Genomic DNA, 21,643 nt, shown 5'->3' with positions numbered 1-21,643 from the left:
GGCTAGTTTTTTGTATTTTTTAGTAAAGACGGGGTTTCACCGTGTTAGCGAGGATGGTCTCGATCTCCTGACCTTGTGATCCGCCCGTCTCGGCCTCCCAAAGTGCTGGGATTACAGGCTTGAGCCACCGCGCCCGGCCGATCATTTCTATTTAACAAAACATTTGAAAATATATATCTAGTATTCTCAGAGGTAGAGAAATATAAACATTGAATTGAAGGATTTATGTGGTCAAATCTAAAGCCCCCTAGTTCAAGAAACTGATGTCAGAGAAGGGACTGCCCAACATAACAGCATTTGTTGGTTCATTCAGTAGTTTTTAGGTTCTATTATGCCCAGCTATTGTAGCAATCACAAAACTAGAAATCAAATCTGGTATTTTGTTTCCCATTACACTTTTCCCTAAACCTAATGGTGCCTGTTTATCTCGGGTAGATATTTTGGATTTCTTCATAAGGTCACTAAAGTATTAGCCCAGCATTGTGATCACTATGCATGGAAGATTCTAACCCTTGTCTCAGAAAAGCTTACTTGTTTACTTAAGTAAAAGCTTTGTACAAGGGTCTTAAGGTCTTTTAAACCTCAGCTTCCACATCTATAAAAGGGGTATAACAGCACCTGCCCTAAGGATTAGAAGTGGTCAAGCCCACACAGCTCTGGTTAAGTACCAGGTATCCAGTGAGCTCTCCCTGCTGTACCTGCTCTTCCAAGAGCACAGTGCCATATGGGAAATGGAATTAATGCCATACTAAGGAGACTACAGAGCACAGAAAGGCCCCAAACTCAGCTAGGCAGGCCAGGGAGGATATCCTGGAGGAGGCCACAACTGAGCCAAACTTAACAGCAGGAATGCACTAAAACCTAAGATCCACCCACAGAAAACAGTGAACAAAATCCTCCTCTTTGGGAAAAAATGAATTTTCTAACGTCATGGACTTGCTTTTGAAAACTTTTTATTCACAACTAGGATTATGCAAAAGCAACTCAATTTCAATTAAAACAAGTCATTTCATAATTGTTTTAAAACAAACTGTTGAATACAATGAGTGCACATTTTAGGGCTTTATGTCATCTTCCTCTTCATGCTCTGCTTTCCTCTTTCTGGAAGGTTTGCCTGAATAAATATGAGAGGTAAGACATAAAATTCAAAATAAATTGTTTTTGGAACTTTTATCTAAAATGGTTCTGACAGTGAGGGAGCCAGCCCTTCACGCTAGAGCTCAGACACTGTCTACATCAGGCAACTGAATAGGTTTCCCCTAGGCAGTGGTCAAGGCTGAAGAGACACCTTACTTTTTTTTTTTTTTTGAGACAGAGTTTTGCTCGTTTCCCAGACTGGAGTGCAGTGGCGTGATCTCAGCTCACTGAACCTCCACATCCCAGGTTCGAGCAATTCTTCTGCCTCAGCCTCCCAAATAGCTGGGATTCCAGGCATCCACCACCATGCCCGGCTAATTTTTGTATTTTTAGAAGAGATGGGTTTCCACCATGTTGGCCAGGCTCGTCTCGAACTCCTGACCTCAGGTGATACACCTGCCTCAGCCTCCCTAAGTGCTGGGATTACAGGCGTGACCCACCGCACCCGGCCTACATAGCATTTATATTGTATTATAAGTAATCTAGAGATAATTTTTTGTTTTGAGACAGGATCTTGCTCTGTTGCCTATGCTGGAGTGCAGTGGCACAATTACGGCTCACTGCAGCCTCAACCTCCTGGACTCAATTGATCCTCCTGCCTAAGCTTCCTGAGTAGCTGGGACTACCTGCGCTCAGCTAATTTTTTTAATTTTTTTTTTTTTTTTTGTAGAGATGGGGGTCTCATCTTGGTCTCAGGCTGGGCTCAAATGATCCACCCGCCTCAGCCTCCCAAAATGCTGGGCTCCCAAAGCACCCAGCCTACAAATGATTTAAAGCATACAGGGGGATGTGCATAGCTTATATGCAAATGCTAAACTATCTTATATAAGCAACTTGAGCACTTGTGATTTTGGTATCCTCTGAGTCCTGGAACCAATCCACCATGAATACTGAGGGACAACTGTGTGTTGTGTAGAGAGAGGAAAAAATAAATGAACACACAGTGACCAGTGTTGTCACTGCAGTGTTTTTCCTGTCTGTATCTCCAGAACCTAGAACAGAGCATGTGTTCAGAAAACATTCAATGAATTAATATGGCCAATGGGCAATACCATAGTGATTCTCTTATATAATTCATACTTAAGGCCAGGCACAGTGGCTCATGCCTGTAATCCCCACACTTTTGGAGGCCGAGACAGGCAGATCACTTGAGGCCCAAGAGTTCAAGACCAGACTGGCCAACATGGCAAAATCCTATCTCTACTAAAGACACACACACACACACACACACACACACACAAGCCAGGCATGGCGGTGCATGCCTGTAAATTCAGTTACTCAAGTGGTTGAGGCACAAGAATTGCTTGAACCTGGGAGGCGGAGGTTGCAGTGAGCCAAGACTGTGCCACTGACTCTAGCCTGGGCAACATAGCAAGACTGTCTCAAAATAAAAAATAAATAAATAGATAAATAAAAGACTTAACATTTATTTGTACCTGTGATCTTATAAAAGGAAAAGAAAACAAAGGAAAATATTTTTATAACAAATGAGATAACCCCTCAACTACTATTACATTGAAACAATAAGGACACCCAGTTTTAAGCCAGGTACCATAGCTCACACCTGTAATCCCAGCACTTTGGGAGGCCAAGGTGGAAGGATTGCTAAAGGCCAGGAGTTCGAGACTAGCCTGAGCAACATATTGAGACCCCATCTCTACAAACCATTTTAAAAATTAGCCAGGCATGGTGGTGCACGCCTGTCGTTACAGCTACTCAGAAGGCTTTGGAAGGAGGATACTTCAACCCAGGAGATTGAGGCTATAGTGAGCCATGATCATACCACTGCATTCCAACCTGGGCAACAGAGCAAGACCCTGTCTTAAAAATAAAATAAAAGGCCGGGTGTGGTGGTATTGGTATCTCATGCCTGTAATCCCAGTACTTTGGGAGGCTGAGGTGGGAGGATCACTTGAGACCAGCCTGGCCAACATGGTGAAACCCCATCGCTACTAAAAAGTACCAAAATTAGCCAGCCTTGGTGGCAGGTGCCTGTAATCCCAGCTACTTGGGAGGCTGAGGCAGGAGACTCACATGAACCTGGGAGGTGGAGGTTGCAGCGAGCCGAGATTGTGACACTGCACTCCACCCTGGGTGACAGAGTGAGACTCCATCTCAAAAAAAATAAATAAATTTTAAAAGACACTGAGTGTCCCACAATGAACATGGTAGACCACCCTTGCTCTACCCACATGAAGCAATTTGTAGTTCTGTAGCTGAGACTTGGTATCTCAGGCCCTGCACCTTTCTTTACAGGCCTTTCCATGTTCCCAGAGTGCCTAACCTGGCCTGTGTGCTTGCAAGCTTCTGCTCATTCTTCAATTCCCAGCAGAGACTTCCTCCTGCATGCAGCCTTCCAAGACCCACCCGAGCACAGGTATCAGACCTTTGGGTCACTCCTGGTCCTACTACTGCATTTATCTCACTGGATTTCAGTCAAGTGTGTAGACAGCTAATTTGTGCATGCCTGGTCTGTGAGCTCTATTCCCAGCAGTTGGCTCCTGAATACAGGGTAAACTCTGAGAATTGACTACATTTGGTCTTACTTCATCATTACTGAGTTTCTTTGCTCTCACTAATCTTTGAGTCTTATCTTCTGACCCCTGATCATTGTCTGAGGAATAGATCTGGCTTGTTTCTCTGAAAGCAAAGGAATTTTAGACATGGGATTCACCTTGAAAAATAGTTTATTCCTCAGTGTTTCTTCTGTCAAATATTGTTACTTCCCACTGTACATTTTTCCTGAAGGAGTCAACTTTTTTTAAAAGTTTCAGTGGGAAGGTAAATAGAACTTTCAGACATGCTGAAATGACTATATTTGAGAGGTTTTGTTCTCAGGTTATTTGATCACTTTTAAATACATACACATCAGTTTTAAGAACTGTAAAGCTTAAATATTGGGTCTTTAATTATACAAGCAGAGGAACTGCCTTATATACATTTCCTTCCACAAGGACATAAATTGTTTAATTGATTTTATGTGGAGGATGCCATGGTTTTTTTTCTTTTTCTTTCTTTTTTTTTTTTTTTTTTTTTTTTTGAGACAGAGTTTGCTCTTGTTGGTGCCCAGGTTGGAGTGCAGTGGTGCAATCTTGGCCCACTGCAACCTCCATCTCCCAGGTATAAGCGATTCTCCTGTCTCACCCTCCCGAGTAGCTGGGATTACAGGCATCCGCCACCACGCCTGGCTAATTTTTCTATTTTTAGTAGAGACGGGGTTTCACCATGTTGGCCATCTGGTCTTGAGCGCCTGACCTCAGGTCATCCACCTGCCTCAGCCTCCCAAAGTGCTGGGATTACAGGCGTGAGCCACTGCGCCCAGCCAGATGCCATATTTTCACAGCTAATCTTTTCTGTGGGAGAGAAAACAAAAAGGTCTTCATACTTTTGTCCTCAATAAATAGTAGGACAAGGAGTGACAGCTCGCCAGAGCAAAAGCAGGCACTGCCACCCTGAAATGATGAAATGTGACCTCCATACCTGACTCACCTTGGAATTCACCTTGATAATAGTTTTTAATAGCAGCCAGGCTGAAGGTGTCCTTGCCTTCCTCCTCCACACCGTCACTGCCAGGGTCCTGGTAGGAGACACTTGGCCCCTGCTGGTAGCGTTTCTCCTGCAGATGGATTACCCGAGACTCCCGGTGAGTGGAAGCCCTCAAGCGTTCTTCTTTCTGTAAAGAAGCAAATAACCTCTTCAGCCTAAAACAAAAACTTGTGCCCTCTTGTATCTACTTTTACCATAAAGAACACATAATGCCTAGTCCAGGGTAACAGCTGTCCCATGTGTCTTTGGGGTACCATATTCCCCATCACACCTCTGTTACTCCACGTGGATCCTTTGGTTTGCAGGTGTGAAGGCAATGCAAGGGTGAAGAGGCAGAAGGGGCCAGGTGCAGTGGCTCACATCTGTAATCCCAGCAATCTGGTAGGCCAAGGCGGGCAGATCACTTGAGGTCAGGAGTTCGAGACCAGCCTGGGAAACATGGCAAAACCCCATCTCCACCAAAAAATGCAAAAATTAGATGGGGGTGGTGACACATGCCTGTAGCTGTAGTCCTCAGCTACTCAGGCGGCTGAAGAAGGAGAATCACTTGAACTTGGGAGGCAGAGGTTTCTGTGAGCCAGGATCATGCCACTGTAGTCCAGCCTGGCCAACAGAGCGAGACGCCGTCTCAAAAAAAAGAGGCAGAAAGGTACCCTGACACTAACTGGCTTGATTGGCATTGGCACAGACCTGTCCTCCGGAGCCGTGCTGCTGTTCTGTGCTGCCACTCGGCCCAGAGAGAAGCAACCCACCCGAACTGACCACCTGGAGCAGGAGAGGCTATTTCTGTTCATCCCTGAGCCACAACCACCTGACCTGCCCAGACTCCACCAAACTCCCATGGCTCCCAGATATTCCTGTCCTGACCCCTCAACCCAGAGCTCCCCATAGCTCCAGTGACAGAATGGAGAGGCCTTACTAGGGGACAGTTCTTGAGCCACAAGGTAGACTCCATTTTTTAAAATCTGCCTGGCATTTCACACATTGGGGTTCACAATGTATGTATGTGAAGGGTTACATTTTTTTACATCATCAGTGTTCTAGATTTCAGAGTCCTTTGTTTGGTAGTCTCACCAGCAGCCATTGACATTACTGTGGTTAACTACAGACTTAGAAGGTTAAGCTGGTTCCCTGATGACTGCAAGAAAAAAAACAGCAATGGCAATAAGAAATGGTGAATTAGGCCGGGCACGGTGGCTCAAGCCTGTAATCCTAGCACTTTGGGAGGACGAGACGGGTGGATCACAAAGTCAGGAGATCAAGACCATCCTGGCTAACATGGTGAAACCCTGTCTCTATTAAAAAAAATGCAAAAAACTAGCCGGGCGAGGTGGCGGGCACCTGTAGTCCCAGCTACTCGGGAGGCTGAGGCAGGAGAATGGCGTGAACCTGGGAGGCGGAGCTTGCAGTGAGCTGAGATCCGGCCATAGCACTCCAGCCTGGGCGACAGAGCAAGACTCTGTCTCAAAAAAAAAAAAAAAAAATGGTGAATTAATGTTCTGGAAAACATAGGTCTTACTACTCCAAATGTCCCAGGATAAAGTTTACGAAACATACCTTCATCACTTCTGTGTGTTGGCCTTCAGGATCACGACCCGCCATTGGTAAGATTCTAATTTTCTGTGTCTTTGAACTTCTATTAGCAAGTGGGAGGGTCATCTTTCTGTATGTGGCACTGTCTCTAGAGTGAGGTCTGCCAGGAAGTGGACAAAAATGTCTCACTGGTCACTATGAACATTTGGAGGCAATCATACCGATAGCAAAAACACCTGGGGACAAGGACCTCGTACTCAGCAGACAGAGGAGGCAGGATCACAGTTCTTCCTTCTCCAGCCTCCTGAGAAACTCCTCCCTCTGCCCCACCTCCTGGGGAAAGCTGACTGGGCTAAAGTGGGAGTGCAGCAGAAGTGAGGAGAGGCAGGTGGCAAGGTCAAAGTATTTTACAAAGAATATCCCCGATTGCAGTCAGAGAGAGGAGAAGAGATGGAATATGAAATTTCAGTTCCCAGAGGGAGGTGCAGATGCCAGAAGGGACATTTAGAGAACTAACAATGAGTCTCTCCATCTGGAAAAAATTAGAAGTCAAAGCAAGGAGACAGGTCACAGTAGTAGCAGGGGCCTTATAGCAGCCCAGGGGGATAATACAGCTAAACCAGGAGTCCTGGGTGGAAAGAAATGTCTTCCTGACTACAGGAAGGCAGCTTTTAATTATGTGTCTCAGAGGGGAGGAGAATGATCCTTAGGGGAGAGTCTCTGGAAGAGAGAGCATGGCTACAGAGAGATGGGACGTCCAGAATGCGATGATGCCGGGCAGTCAAATATCCCAGTGTGGAGCACAGGGGACAGTGAAAAAAAGCAAGCTCAGAATCACACGTCTTTTAGGATGCTTTTCTAGGAGAGAGATGATTAAGAGACTGGATTGAGCACCACTCAGCACTTGTGCCAGGTCTCTGTGTGATGTTCTATGTGTTATTTGACTTCATTGATACAACATCCCTGTGCAGTAGATGTTGTTATTGCCATTTTATAGATAAGGAAGCTGGAAACCAGTGAGATTGCAACCCTTCCTCAAGATTACATAACCTCAGAGCTGTCCCTATTTATAGTCTCTAAAAAGACCAACAGATATACTGAATATGTTTTACATACTATGACATCCATTCATTTAAGTATACAATTAAACAGTTTTACAACCATGACCCCTATCTGATTTTAGAAAACTTCCATGTCCCCTAAAAGAGCGCTTGTCTTTTAAGTACTCTACCTCTGGAGGAAAGCCTACTCCTAATCAACAGTACTGTGTCCTTCAGAGGGAAGACATGGAGAAGGGACCACAACAGTAAGCTTAGCTGGCCACGGCATCTGACTGCTTAGGCACAGGCTGCAGCAGCCTCAGGCAAGGGGAGAGCCCAGCCTGTCGTGTCTGTTGCCGGCACACACCAACACCATTCTGATGATGGCCTAGCTTCCCAGGTCAATTTCACTCCAGGGAAAGGACCTGCTGAGCAGCAGAGCTGCAAGGACCAATCCTCCAGGCTTCTTACCAAGTGGACTGATCAATGTGGATTAACATACCTACATCCTGGGTTATAATCACTCTCCTGGGAATTCTGATAGGATGAACTGGCTCCCTGAGCAGTTCAGCTTGGAGTAAACTTAAAAGGTGTATGAGAACTAGACCGTGGTCCAGGGTTGGGTTGTACTATTTCTACTTTGTTGCTCCTTAACTGCAGGTAATCATGTGTCGGTGTGAATAGTTACCTAAAGGTAAGTTTGGATTTAAAGATGGCTTGTCCTTGCAGACCAGTGTCTTCTCTTATAAACAGGTGGATGTAATTGCCCACCAGCGGGGCTTCGTACACATCAAACACTTCATTGCCTAAATGCAGGGACATGCTGGAAATGAGAAACAGTTCAAATATTAGGCTGGATATTTAATGAGTCCTACGGCTTCCATTCTGCCATGTGAGCTTTGCTTAAAATAGTGTGGAACTGCTAGATCCTGTCCTTACACTGAATTCATAGGAAAAGCAGAAAAGATGCTGTAAATAACCTGTCTCCTTCCAAAGTAAAAAGTGGTAAAAATCTATCCTCTTGTTTTGTAATTTTACAAATCTCTACCACTTCATTAGCAAAGCAGAAACAAGTTTTCAAAAGTATCAATTTGTCATGTCTGATATCTCACCAATGGGAGCTATCTTTAGTCTTTCACTTCAGTAAGGTAGATACAATGGCTTTTGTCACATCTTCAGTTCATTTCCAAAGTCTCCACCAGCACAGCTATAAGACCTCTACCCTATTTACTTCTCTCAGGTTTCCTAGGTAATTCCAGAGACCTAGATTTTTGTAAATCCTTTAGTGAAAATGACCCCAGGCCGGGCGCAGTGGCTCATGCCTGTAATCCCAGCACTCTGGGAGGCCAAGGCAGGCGGATCACCTGAGGTCAGGAGTTCGAGACCAGCGTAGCCAACACAGTGAAACCCCGTCTCTACTAAAAATACAAAAATTAGCCGGGCGTGGTGGCACATGCCTGTAATCCCAGCTACTCAGGAGGCTGAGGCAGAATAATTACTTGAGCCCAGGAGACAGAGGTTGCAGTGAGCGAAGATCACGCCACTGCACTCCAGCACTCCAGCCTGACAGAGTGAGAGTCTATCTCAAAAACGAAAAGAAAATGACCCCAAAAGAAGTTTCTACAAAGAAAACCTCACTCATCCCAGGCCTCCCTCTTGGCATGTCAGTATTTTTCAGGCATTTTATGCTCACCTTCTATCTGACCACTTGACCATCCGAGCATTGCTTTCTTTAATTTTATTTCCTTCTTCATCCTGGCGTATCCTCCATCTTATAGTATTTTCTACCTGGTTAAAAACCCAAAGGCATTGGTTAGTTAAACCAGTTTAACTAAATGTTCTTCTTTCGTCAAGTGATTTATAATCATGTGTAAAGACTTGATAGGTAATGATAGAGTGAGCTTACAAAAACTAACTGATTCAGCACAACTGAAACCTACCTGCTACATATACCTAGAGATGTTGGTTAAACTAGCCAGACATTTTCTTCAAATCTTTTCTGAGCTCCAGTTCGTATCAGTGGAAGCAGGAGCTAAGTAGCATGCAGGCCAGAGGTGTTATCAAACAAGACACATGAAGAACTCCAAAGGAGACAGCATGAGGCTTTGGGTCCACATGAGGTAGAGAGTTAAAATGTGACCTCTGCCTATGGCAGGGCCACTTGAAGATGAACCCAATGAAAGACGGGCGAAAAAGTGCCCCATTCACCTAGTGAGACAGGGAAGCTCTGGGCATGAAATTACAATTTTTAAAAAAGAATAAACAACGAATTAAAAAAAATTAAAACATGAGATCAGTGCTTTGCCCTGTTTTTGAATCTAAATTTATTCTACCCATATGGTGGAAAGTAACAACAACAACAACAATTTCCCCTGCCCAGTGCTACCACTGGGGCCCCGGTAGAAACTCATAGGCAATCCTGTCGCCAGGTGTGGTGGTGTGCACCTGTACCCAGCTACTCGGGAGGCTGAGGTGGGAAGATCGCTTGAGCCCAGGAGTTTGAGACCACTCTGGGAAAAACAGCAAGGCCCATCTCAAAAAAAAAAAAAAAAAACAACCAACACAAAAGTTTTAAATTAAAAAAAAAAAATTGTTTTAAAGAAACCCCCTTAAGGAAGAACAACATGCCTGTGAAAGCAGTTGGTAGTGCTTTGCAGTCCCAGGCCTTCAAGAGAGGAACCACCTAATGACAAGGTCTCTTTTGTCATAGTTTGAATATCCATGAAGAGTTGAGACATTTCTATTGTGGGAAATCACCAAGATCTACCCACTGTAAAATGTGGAGTCAGCTCCATATGACTTATTATTACTTATCCTGAAGGAAGTAGCTAACAATTTTCAAAAATGTTTACTTATGTCAAAAAAAGCATAATTGCAACCAAAAGAAGAAAGTGACAATTCTACAGGGATAAAAAAGGGCACATACCTCCTCCCGTAAAAATATTCTGAAAAGGTGTTTTAATTCCTAGGTCTAAAGAGCTATTGAACAAGAAACATAAGAGGATTTCCCAAGCTCAAGTCTCACGTTGTCATCCCTGCTTTACTTTATAAAAGGAAAAACTTAAAAAGAATAAAGTGTGGGATGGTACCTTTAATTTTAACCTGATTCTATCTTCCTCGTCAAGCACTTTCTCATCTTCAAATTCATCTTCATAAAACTGAGGATCAAAAGGCCTACAAATTGTGTTTTTAACATCATGTTAGCCATATTTAGTAAGGAATATGATTAATATTATATTTAATCATCCCTACAATGTGTCCCCATGTGTTTCCAGAAATCACAGTAGACAGATAACTTCATGTAAACCTTCAAAGAAGTATGCATATTACCATGCTTTCTTTAAATTTGTTTCTAAAACATATTGCCTGAAATAAAATTCAAATGCAACTAATAATTCAAAATGTTATTTGATGAAATATGTCTTCCAAAGTATAGGTAACACATGGTCTTCCCATATTTTTTAAAGAAAATGTGTTAAGCACAAGAGCTTGCATGCATGTACCTTAGTGAATCATACCCACTGACACTATTTTGTAGTACAAAATAATTGTCTTTTCTAGATTCACAATGGCTTTTGCATTGAACATTTGTGACTTTTTTTTTTTTAGGCAGAGTCTCACTCTGTTACCCAGGCTGGAGTGCAGTGGCACAATCTCAGCTCACTGCAACCTCCATCTCCTGGATTTAAGAGATTCTCACGCCTCAGCCTCCCAAGTAGCTGGGATTACAGACGTGAGCCACCACGCCCAGCTAATATTTGTATTTTTAGTAGAGACAGGGTTTCACCATTTTGCCCAGGCTGGTCTTAAACTTCTGACCTCAAGTGCCTGCCCACCTCGGCCTCCCAAAGTGGTGGGATTACAGGCATGAGCCGCCACACCCGGCCACAACATTTGTGATTTCTCTAGCAGACTTTGTCACTCTTATTTTCTGATTTGTCAGCTTTATACTAGGGAGAAACCCTTCATCCATTGTGATCTGTTTATGTAAAAGAAAGTGCCAAAATGCTAGAAAAATTATTAGCATTAAAATTCTCTCTCAAGAGTGATTCAGTTTTCTACCACAGCACATCCTAGATTTATTTTTTTTCAAAGTTATATGAGAAATCTCCCATCTTTGTGATTAGCAAACTTATGATAAATAAGAAAAAAATATTTATTCTACACATTTTTTTTTTTTTTTTTTTTTTTTTTTGAGACGGAGTCTCGCTCTGTCACCCAGGCTGGAATGCTATGGCCGGATCTTCAGCTCACTGCAAGCTCCGCCTCCCGGGTTCATGCCATTCTCCTGCCTCAGCCTCCCGGGTAGCTGGGCGCGCCGCCACCTCGCCCGGCTAGTTTTTTTTTTTTTTTTGTAGTTTTTAGTAGAGACAGGGTTTCACCATGTTAGGCAGGATGGTCTCGATCTCCTGACCTCGTGATCTGCCCGTCTCGGCCTCCCAAAGTGCTGGGATTATAGGCTTGAGCCACCGCGCCCGGCTACATATTTTTTTAATATCTTGAAAATTTTAATCAGTCCTCTTACTTGGGTTCTATACTGAGAAACTTGGGTAATTTAACAAAATACAATTCATTTCCTAAATCAGAGTTGATACTGGGAATTTCTTCTTCTATTATGGTTTCAGAAATTGGCTCTTCCTCCTGCTGGTCCTGAGGCACTCCATGTTCATCCTAAGAAAGGAATCATAATGTGAGAGCTTGAAGACATTAGAAATGTGCTAGCTTTACTCGTCCTGCACTAGGCAGATGCAGGTTTGACAGGAAGTAATGTTTTGTTTGTTTGTTTTATTTTTTTTTTATAGAGTCTTCACTCCGTCACCTAGGCTGGAGTGCAGTGGCGTGATCTCGGCTCACTGCACCCTCCACCTCTCCGGTTCAAACGATTCTCCTGCCTCAGCCTCCTGAGTAGCTGGAATTACAGGCCTGCACCACCATGCCTGGCTAATTTTTGTATTTTTAGTAGAGACAGGGTTTCACCATGTTGGTCAGGCTGGTCTCAAACTCCTGACCTCAGGTGATCTGCCCGCCTTGGCCTCCCAAAGTGCTGGGATTATAGGCGTGAGCTAGCGCGCCTGGCTGGGAAGTAAATTTACACTCCACTTTAGGGACAAAACAGTCAGCAATTCTTCCAAGCTTCTCCCTAAAACCTCACCTCATGCCTACAAAAAGCAAAACAGGCTGGGCATGGTGGCTCATGCCTGTAATCTTTGAAACTTCGTCTCAAAAAAAAAAAAGCAAGACAAAACAAAACAGAAAAAAAACACGGGAAAACAGGATCCGTTAGCCAACATTAGTAGAAAAAAGTATCTATTTTATTGAAGTATTTTGCATAACATATTCAGCAACAGAAGTATGAAATTATTCACCCCATCAATACTAGACAACTATTAAAATCAGAGAATATCAGCATCGCTCATGCTTCTTGTCATAGGCTTGAATAAGAAAAACCTTTAAATCAAAGGTTTTTATATTATATTTTTATATTGTTTTATATTAGTCTAGCCCCTAAAGTTTGGCATCAGCCTTATTCTGAGTAGTTCCTTCTGTGCCTTCTTATATCCAGAAATTCCCAATATAGCTAAGAAAGTCACCTATTCATCAGATGTTCGGCTATCCACGTCCTCTCTCAACATGAGAGAGACAGACTCATCAGCCTCTGAAGCTTTCTTTTTTTAGCTTTGAATAATGGGATTGTTTGATATTGGTGATTGTACTTACAACCAGCTGTCCTGGAGAAGGTGGTTGATTGCCCTCATCACTCTCAGAAGAAATGTCGTCTATATCTCCAAACAGATCCATGGTCCCACTAGGATCTTTGGTGTTGGGGGGAAATGCACAGTATTAATTTTTCCAACTAAAGTTCTTTTTTTTTTTTTTTTTTTTTTGAGATGGAGTCTCGCTCTGTCGCCCAGACTGGAGTGCAGTGGCCGGATCTCAGCTCACTGCAAGCTCCGCCTCCCAGGTTTACGCCATTCTCCTGCCTCAGCCTCCCAAGTAGCTGGGACTACAGGCGCCCGCCACCTCGCCCGGCTAGTTTTTTGTATTTTTTAGTAGAGACGGGGTTTCACAGTGTTAGCCAGGATGGTCTCGATCTCCTGACCTCGTGATCCGCCCGTCTCGGCCTCCCAAAGTGCTGGGATTACAGGCCCAACTAAAGTTCTTTACACAGTTCTTGGTCCACCACTTCAACATAGTCCCAAGCTTCATAAAACAAATCTCCATTAAACCAACCTCAAACTGGCTCCCTAAGCCAGGTTCTCAGAAGCTTAACTAACTAGAGTGTCTTTGGAGAAAGGAAGAGGCAGAGTTGGTGGGTAAAAGGTAAGCCATTCCTGAATTCCTAATCCTCAGAATCAGCATGATAATAGTAAATGCTTGTTGTTGTTAAGTGCTGAGTTTGAGAGTGATTTGTTTTCGGGGTTTTGTTTTTTTTTTTTTTTTTTTTGAGACAGAGTCTCACTCTCTCAACCAAGCTAGAGTGCAATGATGCGACCTCTGCTCACTGCAACCTCCGCCTCCCGAGTTCAAACGATTCTTCTGTCTCAGCCTCCCGAGTAGCTGGGACTACAGGCACACACCACCATGCCTAGCTAACTTTTGTATTTTTAGTAGAGACAGGGTTTCACCATGTTGGTCAGGCTGATCTCAAACCACTGACTTCAAGTGATCCACTGACTTCAAGTGATCCACCCGCCATGGCCTCCCAAAGTGCTGGGATTACAGGTTTGAGCCACTGCGCCCGACCAGTTCTTTAGAGAAGTTTTACTAGTGTTTACCCTTTAAAAAGCTTAAGGTTCTATAAAAATGTTGTGAACCTTTCCTAAATTCCTGGCTTTTAAAAGTGATGCATCCGTAAGAGAGCCTAAGTACATAAAAGAAACTTGTGGTATCAGGAGCCAGGGCCAAAATGTGTGCATTACTAGAACATGAAAAGCACCATTGCTTAGGGCTATCTTCCTAGTCACCATGTCTGAGTCATGACCAGATGGGGTGGCTCATGCCTGTAATCTCAGCACTCTGGGAGGCTGAGGCGGGTGGATCACCTGAGGTCAGGAGTCAAGACCAGGCTGGTCAACATGGCAAAACCCTATCTCTACCAAACTTACGAAAATTAGGCAGGCGTAGTGGCACACGCCTGTAATCACAGCTACTTGGGAGGCTGAGGCACGAGAATTGCTTGAACCCAGGAGGTGGAGGTTGCAGTGAGTCAAGATCATGTCACTGCACTCCAGCCTGGGCGACAGAGCGAGACTCCGTCTCAAAAAAAAAAAAAAAAACACCGCGACTCAGTAAGTTTAATGTACCAGGAGTAGTGAATAGCTAGATGCATAATTTGTACAATTTTATAAAGCTTAAGAAAGACATTTGCAATGGAGTTATGCTGACTCTTTTCCCTTGTTTTAATCCCCCAAGCTGTCACAAAGTATTTGATGGTAGCTTTGATTATGATTGTGACTCTCTAACAAAGACATCTGTTAACCAACACCTGCCAGGGCTCCTGGCTGAAATGTGTAGCAACAAGGTAGCAAAATTCTGAACCAAAACAGAAAGAGTGCTTAACAGCATTTGACAACAGTGCTGCTCAAGACCAGCCCAACACTGAATGTATCTGCACTGTGCAAGAATGTTCATAGAAGCCTATTTTGTCCATGTTTACCCACATTTGTGTCAAATCTTTTTTTTTTTTTTCTTGAGATGGAGTCTCACTCTGTTGCCCAGGCTGGAGTACAGTGGTACGATCTTGGCTCACTGCAAGCTCCGCCTCCTAGGTTCAAGCAATTCTCCTGCCTCAGCCTCCAGAGCAGCTGGGATTACCAGCGTGCGCCACCACACCCAGCTAATTTTTGTATTTTTAGTAGAGACAGTATTTCACCATGTTGGCCAGGCTGGTCCTGAACTGCTGGCCTCAATCCACCTTCCTCGGCTTCCCAAAGTGCTGGGATTACAGATGTGAGCCACCACACCCAGCCTAATTTGTGTCAAATCTTGCGTCAAATCTTAAATCATTTGGCAAAGTACACATGAGCACATAGTATTTCATTCAGTTGGAGTTTCTTGGGTGTTTTCTTCAAGATATTTGCAGTTGCTGCCCCTTTCTTAAACTCTAGGTACTGGAATCTTTTTAATTCTCAATATGAGTAGAGCTTTCTGAGCTATAAATTAAATGGGAACTTGACCTGCATGGCCACTGTGTATGGCCCAGAGCTGAGCAGACAGCCATAGTCATTTTATTATTTGCATATTGGGGACTGAACAAATGAGTAAATAAATTGAGGATATTTGAAACCAGGCTTTTTGCTTTTGGAGAAGGGGACAGAAGAGACAATTCAGCAAGAGTCTGTATTAAGGGAGCCTGAGCCACCTATACAAGAAACCTTCTCATGCCTTCTAGACCTCATTGAGCCCAGATGATAGATTGGTAAAAGACTGCCATATATATGCCCAATCTTACAGCTTCCTGGGACAGAAAATGCCCAGTTCATTCTGAGAAGCTCAGCCTGTGTGGTTACTTGATGTTCCATGATTAAGTGTTAAAAAGGGACTGTCTAAGCCAGGTGTGGTGCCTCACGTCTGTAATCCCAGCACTTTGGGAGGCCGAGACGGGCGGATCATGAGGTCAGGAGATCAAGACTCCGTCTCAAAAAAAAAAAAAGACTGTCTACAGAAAAGGACGTGGATATGTTTCAAACCCCTAGAGACCTGTACTCAGTTCTCTTGCTGATTCTAACCACAGGGTTCAGACAGCAGTGATATTTGCCACAGACACACTAAGCATTATCAGATATGCTGGGTTATTAGGCCAAAGTGGAAGAGCAGTTTGCCCTATAACCTGGAATTACTGCAGAACAGTCTCTTATTCTGGTCCTCACTTAAAACAGGTAGTATCTCTGCCTTACTTGGCAAATGGTCAAAGTAGCACAATGAAATAAAGTGTACGTTGGCTCCTAAATCCAGAAAGATCCACCAAGCGTTATTTTGCACTGGTAGGTGGTTTAAGGTACAGCACCATATCCTTCATTTTGGAGGGGCTATCCAGACATGCTCCAGACCATTAGTCCCCCAGAAACTCCACTGAGGTGGCATGCCCCTAAATTTTGATGGGGATTATCTCCCACTCTCTGGTTTGCATGCTGAGGGCTGATTACTAAGGCATCTAAAATACAGTTATTTCCTACTCATCAGATCAGATACCATCAGCATAATGTCATCGCTGCAGTGGACCAGTGTGACATGTGGAACATCAAGATGGTCAGGATTTTTGCAGGCTCCATATGGCAAAATATATAGGTAAGTCCATGTAGCTGTGAGGCAAGATTGTTGCCTCAGACCAAAGGGTTTCATTGGTCTAGTAAGGGGTACCATTGGTCTAATGAGGGGTGCCATTGGTCTAAAAAGTAAAAGCAAACTGTTTCTGTTTGTCCTTACATATTAATATGAAGGGGAAAAAAGCATTTGCCCAGGCTGGTCTCAAACTCCTGACCTCAGGTGATCCACCCACCTTGGCCTTCCAAAGTGCTCAGATTATAGGTGTGAGCCACCACACCTGGCCCTGCCTACAGCTTTTGAAGGATACATGTCCTTCTCTGCTTAATAATATATTTCTCACAATCCTTGTGACCTAGCCTGGGTGACAGAGTGAGACTGTCTCAAAGAAATATATATGAAATAGCAGCTGCTAATATAGTCATTATTTGATTCGGTGTAAGATAACCAGTCATTTCCAAGATCAATCTGCCAATAGGCCATACAGGTGAGATAAATGAGGGATGTGGCCGGGTGCAGTGACTCATGCCTGTAATCCCAGCACTTTGGGAGGCCAAGGCAGGCAAATCACCTGAGGTCAGGAGTTCTAGAGCAGCTCGACCAACATGGTGAAACCCTATCTGTACTAAAAATATAAAAAAACTAGCCAGGCTTGGTGGCATGTGTCTGTAATCCCAGCTATTCAGGAAGCTGAGCCAGGAGAATCACTTAAACCTCGGAGGCGGAGGTTGCAGTGGACTGAGATCGCACCACTGCACTCCAGCCTAGGCGATGCAGCAAGACTCTGTCTCAAAAACAAATAAATAAAGAGCGAGACTCTGTCTCATAAATAAATAATATAAATTAATGAATATGGCCGGGTGCGGTGGCTCAAGCCTGTAATCCCAGCACTTTGGGAGGCCAAGACAGGCGGATCACGAGGTCAGGAGATGGAGACCATCCTGGCTAACACGGTGAAACCCCGTCTCTACTAAAAAATACAAAAAACTAGTCAGGTGAGGTGGCAGGCACCTGTAGTCCCAGCTACTCGGGAGGCTGAGGCAGGAGAATGGGGGAACCCGGGAGGCGGAGCTTGCAGTGATCTCAGATCCGGCCACTGCACTCCAGCCTGGGCAACAGAGTGAGACTCTGTCTCAAAAAAAAAAAAAAAAAAAATTAATGAATACATAAATGGGGGATGTAAAGAGGTATCATCACCTCTGCTTCTTTCAAGTGTTTGATGGTATCATTCATCTTTGCAATTCCCCCAAGCATGCAGTGTTGTTTTTGGTTTATTATCCTGGTGAGAAAAGTAAGTTCCAGGGGCTTCCACTTGGTCCTTTCTACTTTTTAATGGTGTTTCATGGATCAGAAGACAATGTGGGGAATTTCTCAGTTGACAAAATATACCTATTCCAATCATATATTTAAGAACTGGGGAAACCACAAGGTGGGTCGGTAAATCTGGAGGGCATACTGTGAGTTGAACTTGGGCTAAAACTCCATCTATCACCTGACCAGTGTCAGTCTCCACTTGGTATTTAGTGTAGTATTTGAGGTTCTAGGAGTGAGCATCAACTGAGCCAGTATCTAGTAATCCTCCAACTCTGGGTATTTCCTCTTCCCAGTTTGTAGTCTACTCTAGTAAAGGAGATAATCTGGCCGGGCACGGTGGCTCAAGCCTGTAATCCCAGCACTTTGGGAGGCCGAGACGGGTGGATCACGAGGTCAGGAGATCGAGACCATCCTGGCTAACACGGTGAAACCCCGTCTCTACTAAAAATACAAAAACTAGCCGGGCGAGGTGGCGGGCGCCTGTAGTCCCAGCTACTCGGGAGGCTGAAGCAGGAGAATGGCGTAAACCTAGGAGGCGGAGCTTGCAGTGAGCCGAGATCCGGCCACTGCACTCCAGTCCGGGCGACAGAGCCAGACTCCGCCTCAAAAAAAAAAAAAAAAAGAGATAATCTGACTCATTGTGATACCAGTGGACACCATGGGCTACTACCATCCCCCTTCTCATTGGTGGGGAGCTCAGAACTGCACTCAAACCCAAACCAACCCCTAAACTTCATCTTTGAGGATTTGTTGCCTCGACCACCTAGTCAGGTTCTAGTCAGCGAACAAAACACACCAGTTGTCTGCACAGCTGTACAGACATAATTTAATATTCTAAAGTTGCAATTGGGTTTAAAGTTCTGGACTAGGTTACTGAAAGTATAAAAAGAGGAACTCTAAGGGTTCACAGAGGTAGCAGATGCAAAGAACAGCTTCTACCTGTGGAGCTGATAGGGAAAAGGGGGGACTATAAAAACTTAAAACACTTACATAAAGGGCCCCCTGGAGCTTAACTCATACCTGAGGAAAAGCTGCTGCCCAGCTGGTCCTGATGTCTCTCAGGGGGGAAAATGAAGCTGGCTCTGCAAGTGCTGGCAAAACTGCAAACTGGACTCCGCAGCTGCAGAAAGGCTCTGCCTCTGCTCAGGTGAAGAAGTGTTGGTGGATCCTCTCAGAAAATGCAGGTCAACAGGAAGCCCCCAGAAAGTTCCATAAGCAAACAGGAAGGAGCAATCCCTTCTTAGCTCTCCAGGCTTCCAGTCCTCCTTTGGCGCCCCCTAACAGGGGGCAGCTGGCAAAGCTCAACTCTGGGTTGTGAACTCCTGGCCCCAGCACCTCCGTGCCAGGTACAGAAGAGTAGGTTTGGAGAAGAGACAAGAGCTTAGCAACTGACACAGGTGTCTACTGGTAACATGTTTAAAACAAACACACAAAATTGTGTTGCCTTGGAGAGAGTGGAGTCAGAATGAAGGCTCTTAAAAACCAGGTAGAGGGGTTTCCATTTGATAAGCCAGGAAATAGCTGGCACTGAAGATTTCTGAGTTAGGAAAGTGACATGATGATGACTTAGGCCTCCCCTCTCTTGATGTCACTTTTCTTTCTCTATAACCAGGCTTCAGGGTAAGCCTCCCACAACTGCCACTCCCAGTTTGGACTAATAGCACCAGGAAGAAAGATGAGTAAAAGTAGAGGCTATCAGTAAGTAAGATTAGTGTATGTAGTGTATGTAGAAGAGCTCCACAGAGAAGGCAAATATGGGTGTGGTGGATTTCAAACATACCTGCAGATTCTTTGCCATTCTTCCAATCAAGAGGAATCAAATTCCCCTCCCTTTGTATTTTTTGTTTTTTAAGACAGAGTCTCACTCTGTCACCCAGGCTGGATGGAGTGCACTGGCAGGATCTCGGCTCACTGCAACCTCTGCCTCCTGGGTTCAAACAATTCTCCTGCGTCAGCCTCCCAAGTAGCTAGGATTACAGCCATGTGCCACCATGCCCAGCTAATTTTGTATTTTTAGTAGAGACGGGGTTTCACCGTGTTAGCCAGGATGGTCTCAATATCCTGACCTCAGGTGATGCCTACCTCGGCATCCCAAAGTGCTAGGATTACCGGATAGCCACCGCGCCCAGCCCAGATCCCGTCTTTATTTAAAATTTTGACATTTTGTTCATCATGGATTTTTTTGACATTAATTTTGAATACAATTTTTAAAATTACATTACAACAATATCTGTCATGGTTATCATTGTGGATTGAATAGTGACCCACCCCCCACACCCCACTGAGTCCATGTCTACCCACAACTTCAGTATGTGACCTTATTTGGAAATAGAGAATTTTGCACATGTAATTCATTCAGATGATATCACACCAGATTAGAGTTGGCCCTAAATCCAATGAATGATGTCCTTATGAACAGAGGGAGATCTGGAGATACTGAGACCCGGAACAGAGACACAAGGAAGGTCATGTGAAGACAGAGGCAGAGACTGAAGTCATACTGTCAAAAGCCACAGATTGCCAGGAACTACCAGAAACTGAGAGGCAAGGAAGGATCCCTGCCAAGAATCTTCAGAGGCAGCATGGCCCTCCCACAGCTTGATTTTAGACTCCAAGTCTCCAGAATTGTGAGAGAATCTCAGCCTGGCCAGAAGGCTTCTTTGTGGAGAATGAGAGGTAAGGGGGTTGAGAGAGCAGCAGGAATTCACTGAGACCTAAGACTTTGTGTAAAGCATTAACAAAATCAGTTTGCTTTGGGAAAAGTAGATTCTTTTTTTTTCTTTTTTCTTTTTTTTTTTTTTTTTTTGAGATACAGTCTTGCTCTATCGCCAGGCTGGAGTGCTGCAGTGGCACGATCTCGGCTAACTGCAACCTCTGCCTCCCGGGTTCAAGCAATTCCCACCTCAGCGTCCCGAGTAGCTGGGACTACAGGCGCATGCCACCATGACCTTGTGATCCACCTGCCTTGGCCTTCCAAAGTGCTGGGATTACAGGCATGAGCCACCACACCTGGCCGGAAAAGTAGATTTCTTGAACACAGAGACTTGCTTTTAAATTGTTTTATTACAATTAAAATTACACAAAAGCAAATCGATTCGTTTCAATCAAAATAACTCATGTTTACATATTTATAAATGTACAATAAAATATATAAAATGTTTTCATATTTCATACTTCAATCATCTTCTTCTTCTTCTTCATCACTGATCACGTACTTCTTATGCTTTTTATTTGCTTTATCATCATCTTCTGCTTTTCTCTTTCCAGAAGGTTCACCCTCCTAAACAGATACAATTTTTACAAATCTACAAGTCAATAAAGAACATTTTTAGGATGGTTTATCAAAAGTAGCTATGAGCTGAATGACCCTCTGACAACTCAAAGTAACTGTTCCTGCAGATTGTGAGGGAGATTGTGAGGTGTTTGCAACTGTGAGCTAATCTCTCACAGGGAAACCTTTGAACACAGAGCAGGATGTGCAGGAAACTGGAGACAGGATGTGCCACAGAAGGGGCAGGGCTCTCCCAAAAGTTCTGCCTGTCTAACCACTGGTCCTGTCGGGATATTTTTACCATGATCAGGTAATTTCTCAAACTTTTTTTCTCTGCCTCCTCAGAATTTCACTTCTTTTCATTATCTAAAATTCAGTATTTTAAAGACTGTTGATTTGGTTTTTTTTGGAACAATTTGTTTCAGTGCATTAAAAACATCATAAAGGTTTTTAAGAAAATATTTAATGACATTAAAGGGCATCTATACACAAGTTTCCTCTGTTTAAAATCATTCTGTACAAATGTTCTAACAGAAAC

The 21,643-nt window shown here is 44.0% G+C and overlaps 2 protein-coding genes and 1 long non-coding RNA gene across 4 annotated transcripts in view; 1 reads left to right on the top strand and 2 right to left on the bottom strand.

Annotated features, from left to right (window-relative positions):
• Positions 1–936: 936 nt before the first annotated feature.
• On the bottom strand, positions 937–19,652 carry LOC111552793 (RNA polymerase-associated protein LEO1-like). Its single transcript, XM_026447028.2, has 9 exons — positions 18,855–19,652; positions 12,975–13,069; positions 11,782–11,927; positions 10,346–10,430; positions 8,950–9,044; positions 7,945–8,079; positions 6,241–6,376; positions 4,627–4,810; positions 937–1,114 (listed from the first exon to the last, which is right to left on the bottom strand). Exons 2-9 carry the CDS (start codon positions 13,053–13,055, stop codon positions 1,056–1,058), a joined length of 921 nt encoding a protein of 306 aa, XP_026302813.1. The 5' UTR covers positions 13,056–13,069; positions 18,855–19,652; the 3' UTR covers positions 937–1,055.
• The window catches only part of LOC111552794, a 22,612-nt gene continuing 14,307 nt past the window's right edge, over positions 13,339–21,643 (top strand). The window contains exons 1-3 of one of the 2 annotated variants that reach the window (XR_002734728.2): positions 13,339–13,577; positions 16,440–16,544; positions 20,254–20,510. This is a non-coding gene — a long non-coding RNA (uncharacterized LOC111552794). Of the gene's footprint in view, positions 13,578–16,439; positions 16,545–20,253; positions 20,593–21,643 lie in introns of those variants that run through there. The other variant, XR_002734727.1, reaches the window with a different exon arrangement.
• LEO1 (LEO1 homolog, Paf1/RNA polymerase II complex component) overlaps positions 20,879–21,643 on the bottom strand; it is a 39,285-nt gene continuing 38,520 nt past the window's right edge. Inside the window, exon 12 of the mRNA XM_023227214.1 lies at positions 20,879–21,114. Coding sequence (XP_023082982.1) covers positions 21,010–21,114 — 105 coding nt within the window. The 3' untranslated portion in view covers positions 20,879–21,009. The remainder of the gene's footprint in view (positions 21,115–21,643) is intronic.

The sequence above is a fragment of the Piliocolobus tephrosceles genome, chromosome 6 (assembly GCF_002776525.5).
Source record: "Piliocolobus tephrosceles isolate RC106 chromosome 6, ASM277652v3, whole genome shotgun sequence".
Taxonomy (NCBI): Eukaryota; Metazoa; Chordata; class Mammalia; order Primates; family Cercopithecidae; genus Piliocolobus; species Piliocolobus tephrosceles.
The sequence above is the reverse complement of the archived record's forward strand: the minus strand, read 5'-3'. Positions and strand labels throughout refer to the sequence as shown.